The sequence below is a fragment of the Leptonotus elevatus genome, chromosome 1, assembly GCF_054856555.1.
Source record: "Leptonotus elevatus isolate MCC_2025b chromosome 1, RoL_Lele_1.0, whole genome shotgun sequence".
Taxonomy (NCBI): Eukaryota; Metazoa; Chordata; class Actinopteri; order Syngnathiformes; family Syngnathidae; genus Leptonotus; species Leptonotus elevatus.
The window spans coordinates 45,129,842-45,141,287 of record NC_141239.1 but is presented as its reverse complement, the minus strand read 5'-3'; the positions used below and the strand labels follow the sequence as shown (position 1 = coordinate 45,141,287).

Below are 11,446 nucleotides of genomic sequence, written 5' to 3'. Positions count from 1 at the left end.
TGAGGGTAGGTTTGTATTGTGCTCTACTCAATTTGCACCTTATACTCATGCGATATAGAGTATATCCGTAAATGTGCAGTTAACTTCTGTTACAAAGAGTCCCTTTGTCACCAAACCGCCTGACTGCACTTCCTGATGATCTGCAGAAACACATATCATCTCAGTTCAAGGAAAAGGTCAGTGCTGTTTAAAACTATCCTGTTAAAACAGATGGCATGATTGATCTAGATAGTACGGAAGCGTATTGCATTCAGTTGGGAAAAAAAACCCCAGTTTTTCTGAGTAATTTTTTGGGGTAGCTTTGTTTTTTTGAGTATTTTTATTTTCTGTTTTCCTGAATATGTTTTGCTGTTTTACTTAATTTTTTTTTTCAGTCAAAAATATTCAGAAAAACAGGAGGAAAAATTACTCAGAAAAACAAAGAAAATAATTCTTTAAAAAGAAAAAAAATATTCAAAAGAACAGAAAAAAATATTCAAAAGAACAGAAAAAAAATATTCAGAAAAACAGGAGGAAAAATTACTCAGAAAAACAGAGAAAATAATTATTTAAAAAGAAAAAAGAAAAAAGTTATTCAAAAGAACAAAAAAAATATTCAAAAGAACAGAAAAAAATTATTCAGAAAAACAGGAGGAAAAATTACTCAGAAAAACAGAAAAAAAATATTCAGAAAAACAGAGCTGGTGTTCTGTTTTTGGAGTAATTTGTATATATATTTTTTTTTTTTACCTCTGAACTCCAAGTGACTTGTTGCACTCGTTAATAGCGGAACCGTTTGTTCTGTAATCTCTGAGGGAAAACCCTTTAAAAAATTATTCAGGAAAAACAGAAAAATTATTATTTTATAAAACAGGGAAAAATTACTCAGAAAAACAGGAATATATATTTTTTTTTAAACAGGAAAAAAAAATACTCAAAAAAACAAAGCTCCCCCAAAAAATTAGTAAAAAAAACAGGACTTTTTTTATTTTTTTTCAAGTGAACGCAATACGCTTCCGTAAGATAGCATGTTTGATATCCATCTTTTTTCTATAGCAGTCGTGGGTGAGCTGGGGCCTATCCCAGCTGACTTTGGGCCGAGGCATAGTATACCCTTGTATTAACTACTAATCTTAAAAATGAAAATCTTCAACATGGCATCCATACAAGTCTTTTCTTAATAACGGTAAAATAAATAAATGCCTTATCCGGCTAAAATAGTTTAGAAGTACATTTGGCATGTATGTCCTCAGATAGCAAGAAAACAATGCCAGTCATTGTGATCAAAATGCATTAATCTCGCTTGTCACGCAGCAGGGTCAGACTGGAGTCGCAACCCACTTGCAAGCTGGGCTGACTGTCATCTGATTCCGTTTCAGGCTATATACAGGAGGTGGGCATTGCCACATTCAGCTGAGCTAAATATTTCGTTGTCTCCTTGGTGACAAATTCATTTCTATCCTGACACCTCAGCCTGAAGCCTCAATAGAGTTACAATGTGATAACGTAATGTCAAGCAGTAATTGGTCTCACTTGCCTACAGTCAACAGTTGCTTGTTAAAAGCGTTATTAGTGGCTTCTGGCCTTACTGGGATCTCATTGGTCAATGTCATCCCAAGCTTGGAGTGCTCTGGCTGCCTGGACCGTCAGTAAAATGGAGCCACCTCCCACTCTGCATAAAACCTCTTGAGGTCAGTGAGGCGAGGCCCTGCGCTCTCTACTTTTACTTTGCAGCTGCTCATCTCCATCGACCACATCTGAAATCACAATGGCCGTAAGTAAAAGTCTCATTAGCGTCTACTCGTACTTTTACTTTCTGCTTTATAACTGGTGAACATGAAGTTTTTTTTCTCCCATTGTTAAATTTCACATGACATATGATTGACATGTTTAACAAGCACATGACAAAATAGCAGCAGTATTCTTAAATTATGGGTAATGCATGGATATTTGTGAGCTACTGTTTTTTTTTCTTTTTTGGAGATGTGAATGTCTTCTGTTGCCTTTTATGGTTAAAGCATTCACTGCAGCTCTCCCATGAACGTTTGCCAACTAATGACTGAATTCTCAGCTGCTTCTCGGTCAGCACTTAAACTTGCTGCGTTCCGTCTGTAATTATCGGATTTCTCTCCAACCTCTGTGCTTGTTTGTTTGACCACTATAAATATAAACAAGTGCCATCCAAAATCAGATGGCACTTTTTTCAAACTTCTCTTTGGTCTCATAAATGGAGTTCATTCTTTAAATGTCTGCTTTTGTAAAGCAGGCTTCCACGACACTACAGTCATACTAGATGGGCAAAGGGTTGTTTTCAGACATGACGCCTGCTCCGTAAAGATCTGATTCTCTATTAAGGATACATCAAATTGAATTGCGTCATTTCGGACGGTCAACTTGAAAAATGTGCTGTACTGTACTTTTAATCCAAATTTGGCATTCTGGTCATTGTAAAGAGCAAATTTGTGATACATCTTATATATTGGATCCCCCCCATCCAGACTATAGGGCCCAGCGTCATTTGTTACGCACGCCCACTTAGCAGTTGGACTCTTACATGGAAAGAATGTTGCAGCCATACTATTCCCCCAAGCCTGCTTTTCCTATCTTGGCTTGTTTTTCATTTTCCCCTCAACGTGTCCTTCTTATACACTATGTGGCAGGATTCAACTCAATCTCCTTTGCTTAGATCAGATTGGTTTGTTTTTTTAAGTTCAGTGAAATGCAATCTTCAAGTGGTTGATAATACTGATTGTGAATTACTTTCCAAATATGAACAATGACAGAGATGAAAATCCCTCCATTGTAACACATTGCCAACAGGAAATGTCCTAATCTTCAGGCAGCTGTCTTACTCCATCCATTATTACTGCCACGTGCACAGAAGCGTTTCTGCTACACTCAGCCTTTTTTTTTCCACCCCCGAAGTATTTCTGAGGAAATTGTTACGCCATATACTGTATCATAATTAGTTCCTCAACGTTTGTATCCACTGCCAAGATGTGGTGACGAGAGGAAAATGGGCGTGGAAGTGCTGCAGAGCACCGAGAGTTGGAGTTGTTCAGGGTGCTTTGAAGTAGGAATTGAATGGAACATTTCAAAAGTTACAAATGAGAAGTGGACAGCATTATATCATCATATTTTAGAGATCTTTTCAACAATATGTGTTTCTTTTTTCCACACAGGGAATGGTTATAAAGAATATGTCCTTCAAAGTAGGGCAGACTTTGACCATTGTCGGAAAAGCTCTGCCTGATGCTACTAAGTGAGTAGTCATTTAAAATGTCTTCAAGAAGTGATGGAAAGGAATTTATGGATCCTTTGCAAACAATATGACGAGGTATTTCGATATTTTTGCAGTGATCATTTCCGTGCTCCTTGTGTCTGTGCTGCAGCTTTGCGCTAAACATTGGCCCGAATGAGAAGGACATCACCATGCACATCAACCCACGTTTCAACGCGCACGGAGACGAGAACGCAGTGATCTGCAACTCTTACCAGGAAGGCAAGTGGTGCGAAGAGCACCGAGAGGGCGGTTTCCCATTCCGCCAGGGGGAGGAGTTCAAAGTGAGACCATCACTTTTTTCCTTTTTTCTGCTATAATCTTTATAGGGCCAATGAATTATATCTGGCCACTTAAGTGGCAAATCTAACAAGAGAAAACAATAGCCTGTACTTAAAAAGATAATGATTGCGGTTACAAATGATTAGCCTAAGTGTTACAGTAGATTACATTAACTCATTCACTACCATTGACGACTGTAGACGTCAAAAATTCATGTGAACTGTTTCTATTAGTTTCACATTTTTTTTCATTTTATTTAAACTTAGATTTTTTTAATTGTACGTTGATAACAGATATAAAATTATCATGCGATTAATTATGATTAAATGCCCCTTATTTACTTTTCTTTTTTTTATTAGGCCCGTCAGGCGATTGCATTTTTTAAATTGTAATTAATCACATTACTTCACGAGTTAACTAACGATTAATCACAAATTTTATATCTGTTCTAAATTTACACAAAAAAAATCCTAGGTTTTCATACTCTTGTTAGCAAAAGTGGATTTTTTTTTTTAAACTAATAGAAATAGTTGAAATGAATTTTTGACGTCTATAGCCATCAATGGCAGTGAATGAGTTAATTTTCTGAGGTTGAATGCCCTTTAAATCTTGAGCTGATTACATATTCACTAAATCCCAACCACCATTTTACAATAGATTGATACAATTAACTTACTATCAAGAATCCAACAAATTCCTACCGATTTTCATACTATTATTCTCCTTTTCCTTTGTAGGTCATCATTGTGTTCACTCCCACGGAATTCCTGGTCACTCTTTCGGATGGCTCTGAAATCCATTTTCCCAACCGCATGGGCGCAGAAAAGTACTCTTTCATCAGCGTCGGTGGAGAGGCTCGTGTCATCAGCGTCGAGATTAAATAAACCACTGGTGACTGTGGGATTATTCTTTCAAATTGGTGCTTGCACAGAGCTCGTTCTCCCCTTTTATTTGCTCACCTACCACCACCAAAAAAATAGCCCTAACAAAAAATAGCATTTTATAAATAAAGTGAAATTATCTTCTTTTTTTTTTTTTACCCTCCCAAACATTCCAGGCTTGTACCAATGCTTGCATTGAATAAGTATTAAAGCAGGATTTACATGGACTTTTGTGATTGTGGTTACTGACTGATTTAGCCACTAGAAGGCGCCATCGTACTAAGAATGTATAACAGCACTTTGCTTTGCTGAGGGTTATACAAATTTAAAATGAACAGCGAGCTAATTGCAACCATGGTACTAATCTGATCCTAATTGGATGCTGATGATCTTTTTTTTCTTGTTACTTCCCACATGTAATGCCACAGAAGTTCAACTAATTGTTTTCATATGTAATGGCTGACACGACATTCAATATAATATGGCTTTTGAGGTGAACACAAATGCAAGGTCACAGATTGGAATAGATCGCTATTCATTCCAACAAACCTGATTTTGAATGCTGGCCTGTGTGCGAGAGACGTGCAAGTATTCTTTTAATTAAATCTGATGTAACAAAAGGCAATGAGACTGAAGGTTTTTTTAGGTTTTTTTTAGAGGCGAGACAGTTAGCAACCAGCTCTGCATGTCAACAGGTTGCTTTGCTTTGAGCTATAATACCCAGATGGATGTGGCCATTTTCTAAAGACCAAGTTCTAAAACAAAGTTTTTCTTATTGGTGTCATCACTGATCAGTACGCTTACTGTGTGTTTCATTATGTGCATCCTATGGGATTCAAACACAACACTATAGCTGAATCACAATATGTACTGTCATGCGAAATATGTATTCTTCTGTTTGTAGTGTCTGTCGAACATAGAAAGTCCTAACACGATAAACAGGATCCACTGGGGGACCATGCGTGGTCATCATGGCAACCCAATCTGATTGTTGTCCACGTCCTGAAATAGACAGAGCCGGGTTGCACTTTGACACACGCCCTTGAGTTTTGTTTTTTTTCTACGTCAAGGATGGTCCTGCATGCGGAAAGACAAAAGCATACACACGCACACACTCTCTGAAAGCATTTACCTGTGCAGTGTCACCTCATGGGTGTGTGCAAACTTGAACCGTGCGGACTAAAAATGAATCACCGCGTCTTACGTAAAATCTATATTTAGCTCCCGCATGACTCCAGATTTCTGCAGCACAGCTATCAGCCACACATTGAGATGCGCGTGGGCCCACCTCGGGCTCACTGCTCTGCCGCATCTACGTACATCTCCTGCAGGCTTACTTTTGGATTAGTGCCATATTAACACATTATGCATAATGTAACCTGTTGGTTTGCGGCTGTGAGTATGGTGTTAACTTGTGGAATTATTGAATTAGGTGAATATGTACACATGGGGGGTTCATCAACTGAAAGTTGCCATCTTGTCATTTTGACGATCCAGATGTGCTCTGAAAGAGTAAAGCTGGCTTCTGACAGTGCTCTTGGTCAGAGAAATGATCATCGCAGAAGAATGAAGGTCAAAAGGCTCAGAGCTTAAACTCGGGCTCATACTTTATGATTTCCAGAAGGAGGCAATCTCGGTCACGGAAGGGCCCGCGTGAGGGCAATTTGAGAGTCAGAAAGCTTGAACGCCAGAGGCTTGCCTCTCCCACTGCTGTTCAACAAAGCGGCCTCCTTCGCAGTAATTATGTTGCTCAACTTTGACTTCATTTGAACCCAAATTTCGACTGAGGCATAATGCTAGTAAATTAGGATCAAATGCCCAAAAGTTGACTAGTTCTGACTTTCACTCATAGGCTAACATAACATTTACTGCTTGAAATTCATATTTTCTATTTGTATATTATGATATCATACCAACGTAATAAAAACACCTTTTAGTCAGATGACATTAAATATTGTTTTAAATGAATATCTTTTAAAATGGTGTTAATGATGTGGACATGTTTGTTTGAGCCTCTGAAATAAATATGGAAGGTTATCATTTGCATTTGTTGACACAAAATATCTATTCTTATGAATGTTCCTCATTCCTCCCAGCAGACATCAGAGTGCTGACAGATTCCACAGTCTGCTGTCATTGACCCAAACTGACACAGTAAGTGTGTGTGCGGTGGAAGGTATAAGTATGCTGAACAGCACAGGTGACCTTTTTAATCAAGCAAGCCCGTTCAAATATTAAGTGTCTGTCTTTAGCTGAACTTTGTGCTCTAGTATGTGAACTTAATGACACAGATTTGCATATTCATCAGTTGCTGGCAATGTTGGAAACATTCTCGAATTTCACGTACATCTGAATTTGATAGCCTATTATGCGGAAACGACTGCGGTACAAACAACATGAGTAAGTAGCGACATAGGCTACGTGTTTACTGTTTATGAGTTTTGCCATTACATCCATTTAGAAGGGTACTTCCTGGTGGCACTACTGACTACCGACCTGAACTGCAAAAAATTCTGAAAAGAAAATGGTGACGGTCACTGTTGGCCACGTTCCAACACTGTGTCCCCGAACCGCGCGCTCCCGCTCATCGGCGGGAGGGCGTCTCGGCTATATGAAATGCTTCGGACACTGAGACGGACACTACACACTCGCAGCCTCGCACCCGTCGACGGGAACGCGCAACCGAGGGGCACAAAGGCGGAAGCGCAGGTACCGGGACGCGGCCCACACGTCGCAAACCGGAAACGGAAACAAAGTTGATGGGTGAAAACCCGGAAGTCGGAAGTCCCGCCTCCTCCGTGGCATATAGTCCATTCGGCACCAGCCGGCCAATCAAATTCGTCTAGTTTCGTGACGTCGTCTTCGCTAACGCTGTTCGAATATCAAAACAGAGTGACGCATGACACCATGAATCTTCAAGTTTTTCCTGCAACAACAACGTAAGTCATTCCCTATTGTCTCTCTTTGGCTAGTAGCCATGTTGGATCTTTTACTTTACTCCTTTTCTGACGTCACGTCCGCTTTTCGCTCCTTGGGTCATGCCACTGTCTGTTAGCTCAAGTTTGCCCCGCCTCAGAAATGCGACTGAGCAGACTAACTCTCCGGCAAAAGCCACGAGTAAGTCTGGATTTGCAGGCAAAATCTAGCCATGTCATAATGGCTAGCCTGGTAGCTAGCATCAGCTCGAGAACAGCGCTTCAGTGCCTTAAGTAGGCTACTGTAGCTACTAGAAAAGTGAATTAGCCAATTGACGTGTTGAAATTAAAATGATAGCTGGTGATAAAACTTTTGTTGAACCAAGTCCTTGTGTGACGTCATTACGACAACTTCAGCGGTGTGTGTGAGTTTGGGGGCTTATTTTGTACAGTATCCCACAACTTCAGGGCTGCTCATTTTAAAGAGGAATTCAACCCCAAAATGTCCTTTACAAGATTTTCAATGTGCCCCCCACTGGTCTAAACATATTATGATTAATATGGAATATGAATTAAGCTAAATCCACCCGTTATTAACCATTTCAGGGGGCGGCCATTTTGACACTTGCTATCAACTGAAAACGACATCACAGTTGCTCAGGGCTCAGCTTGCGAATGTCACTTGACCAAACTCAGGAAACAAGCGACCCATGATTGGTCAAGTGTGATGTCAATTTCCGTTGACGGCAAGTGACAACCTGGCTGCACACTGTGGTGGATAAAAATGGGTGGATTTTAGGAGGGTCCATTGTACCGTAAACACAGCAGCTAAAGATCGTTTCAAAGTTATATTCCATGCCCGCTTGCATGCATGTGTTTTGTTTTTTGTTTTTCTAGAAAAGGGAAATTGTCTTCGTCATCTGTCTTCCCTCTGTCGCCATGCGATTGCAGTGAAGTCTTGTTCCAGCTCACTGAGTGAATGTTTAGTCAGGATCTGTCTCTGCGTTCTCCTCTGCACAAATGAAAGACAAATCACAGTGACAGGTGGCTGTGATGTGTGCGTTGCCTTTGTATGTCCGCGTTTTTGCGAGGGTGAGGTGGATGCCTGATCTGATCTCCCATATCACCAAGCTCTCCTTTCACACCCACCCTGAACTCATCTCTTCCTTTATCTGCTCTGTCACCTCACGCCACCATTTTTTATCTTCATCTAAGCGTGTCTCTGAAGAAATGTTCCTCATAATCTCCCAATTTGTTTTTTTTTTATGGCCAAGTTTATTCACACTTGCTCCCCCGGGCTCCAGTCTACTTCTTATTCCAATTTCACCTCGCTGTTCAATTTGTGCACATGTGAATGCGGGGGCTCCCTGAACACCGCCATTGCGAATCAGTGTGTTGTGCTAATGTGTGAGCCCACACATGCATGTTTAATGTCAACACATCGCAATGTAAACACAACTCGTGTTGACATGTGTTAATGCCGTGCGTCGCATTGCCGCCACCAATACTATCCAAAAAATGCAATACAGTACTGTAAAATTGCATCAACCCATAAAAGCCACTTTATTCAAACAAACCGCACTGCTTTCAACTCGACTCCACTTCCTACTTTTCCTGCACATCTACCTCAATGTTTGGATCGATACAAGCCGACTGCGTAATAGAATTAGGCTCTAATGGGAAGTACAAACTTGCTTTATATTTACTAAATCCCCCTTGGGGGCTTTTCTGGCAAGGTAAGAAAGGACCAGACTGTGAAATGAGACTATAGTCAGAGATGTATGTGCACAATTTGTGTGTGTGTGTGGTAGGAGTGGAGGCATTCGGCAAATAGACTTGATAGTGAGTCAAATGGGTTTAAATTCTTCACTTGCTGCCTCAATGTCAAGTTGATGGATGTGTGTTGAGCTTGTACTTTCAGGAGGGTGCGACATTAAAAAAACAACAAAAAAAAAACAGGACTTGGACTTTACAAAAATGTCTGCCTTTAGAGAGGACAAAATGATGATGATCATTTTTGTTAGTATTATTTTTCTAGTTACTTAGCGTATATCCATATATTTTTTTTTTACCGCGGTTCATTAGGCAGTTCAGTTTTACACACCTAGAAACGACAACCACAATCGCGCAGGTGTACCAGGGGACAAGGACTCAACCTCAAAAGCCGCAAAATGAATTCATGTATATTTTAAAACGACTGAAGGACTTTCCTTGAACCTGTTGCTCTTCTCCTTTCTCAACCATTCTCATCTCTGATAGCGACATCCTCATTTGCCATTCACACTGTCACATTGTTCGCATGTCTCCACGAGGCCTGCACAATTGCGACTGATGTCAAACTCACCTGGAGGCCGGCGGATCCGCTCTAAGCTGAACACGTCTATTCAACCGGGACGCTGAATGTTTCATGGTAACACAGAGAGGCCAGAGTTCAAGTTTCAGGGAAATGTAATTCTCTGTATGCCTATATGTGCGTGTGTTTGTGTCTGTTCTGCATGCATCAAGAAAGTTCAATCTAATCATTCATCATTTTGCATACCGTATACAGTTCGAGGATGCTTTAACCCACTGAACATCGATCGATGTGGCCAAAAACAACTAAAATGGAAAATCGTGCAAAAAAAATACAGTCGGCAACTCGGACCCCTGGAAAAACGATAACTTCTGGTGTTCAATGTTTTGAGGTTTCCAATATAGGGTGTACTATATTTGTGGGACCACAAACACTGGTGCAAATTAATTGTCAAAGACGAAACGGATCGCTTTTGGCTACTCTGTGTGGTCATTTGAGAGGCTGTTATCAATGATTGCCACTACGGCACATGTGCAATTCTGCGACAGAGACTCTCCACGCATGGCTTTTTCAGGCATGGGTAAAAATTAAAAATTAGGAATATAGTTTAAGTCTGATTGTAAAACACAATGTATATACTTTATTAGTGCATCTTGGTGCTGCTGACAAGCTGGTAACCGGGGGGTTGTGGGGAGGGGGGGGGGGGTGAAAGGAAGTCTAACCAAGGAAAACAAAGTGGGGAAGAGATAAAAGGTGACACCCAAGGGTAAACAAGAAAAGCAAAGAAATAATGGAATGCACTGAAGGCCACATGGTGCTGCGTAGCTGGAAGTGAGAAATGAAGCAAGAGGAATCGGATGTTAACTTTAGACGAAGTTTAGAAGTCTGAAGAAAACAGGTACTCCAAACATAAATGGAAATACTGGATGGCTGATCGAGACTGTCACCTACATTGTGGAAAAAATAATTCCGCAGAAGAGATAAGTGGCTATACTTCCAATTCAGCAAAAATAAAACTACTATTAATACTACATTAATGTATTTCCTGCTTGACAGTCTCTTCGGTTATCTGGCGTGCATATCAGCAGGTAACATCTTGAAAGACTTTTAAGATGTTTAATATGTTCCCTCCCTCAATATCCAACATTTCATTTGTAGATCTTATTGAAGACAAATGAAAATGTCCAAATCCATTTTCACCTTTGTTAAACTGAAATTTGCCCTTGACACTTCCCGACGAGAACGCACACCAATGCTTCCAAAGAAAAGGCAGCGAGATATCATTTGTTAATAATATAGTCGCTTAATTGTCATCATTAAAATATGCAAGTAACCTAACTTTGCCTTTCTCGTGTGTTGTGCCAGCTAATTGCCTGACCCAAGCATTGTATTCTTCCTAAGTGCCAAGCAAGACAAAGCACACAGTCAGCAAAGCCCTCTTCTTTTCTTTTTCCAGCTGTGCTCCCTAAACTTCAATTATTCACAACTTATGAATAACGCACTTCACCTCAAGCAGGCAAGTGGGGGTATTTTTGCACATGATGCCGTGAATTAGTCATAACCTCACAATGGCAAAACATACAATTTTCATTCCTTCGCCCTTCTCCACACTGACTAGGAAAGTGCCACATTTGCTGACAATATATGTGAAGATTGACTGGGGCCAACATATATGCATAAAGCCTGGGGGCTCTTAGTGGCAACTGACTTGGCATGTGGAGTCAAGTGGTCATGTTTAATTGATCTCCAATCCGTGCTAACTCACCCTTTTCCATGTACATTGTTCACCAAGGAATGGGTATTCCTAATGAACACA

The 11,446-nt window shown here is 40.3% G+C and overlaps 1 protein-coding gene across 1 annotated transcript; it reads left to right on the top strand.

The window, feature by feature from the left end:
* The first annotated feature begins 1,598 nt into the window (after positions 1 to 1,598).
* lgals2a (lectin, galactoside-binding, soluble, 2a) lies at positions 1,599 to 5,047 on the top strand. The gene is made up of 4 exons (XM_086077283.1): positions 1,599 to 1,753; positions 3,162 to 3,241; positions 3,372 to 3,543; positions 4,279 to 5,047. The coding sequence occupies exons 1-4, from the start codon at positions 1,748 to 1,750 to the stop codon at positions 4,423 to 4,425; spliced, it is 405 nt and encodes a 134-aa protein (XP_085933409.1). The 5' UTR covers positions 1,599 to 1,747; the 3' UTR covers positions 4,426 to 5,047.
* Positions 5,048 to 11,446: the final 6,399 nt, after the last annotated feature.

What these genes read in the sequence shown, in the direction of transcription:
- lgals2a (XM_086077283.1), top strand. An exon ending in GCTCTGCCTGATGCTACTAA is followed by an intron (nt 3,242 to 3,371) that starts GTGAGTAGTCAT and finishes TCTGTGCTGCAG; the next exon opens with CTTTGCGCTAAACATTGGCC. An exon ending in GCCAGGGGGAGGAGTTCAAA is followed by an intron (nt 3,544 to 4,278) that starts GTGAGACCATCA and finishes TTTCCTTTGTAG; the next exon opens with GTCATCATTGTGTTCACTCC.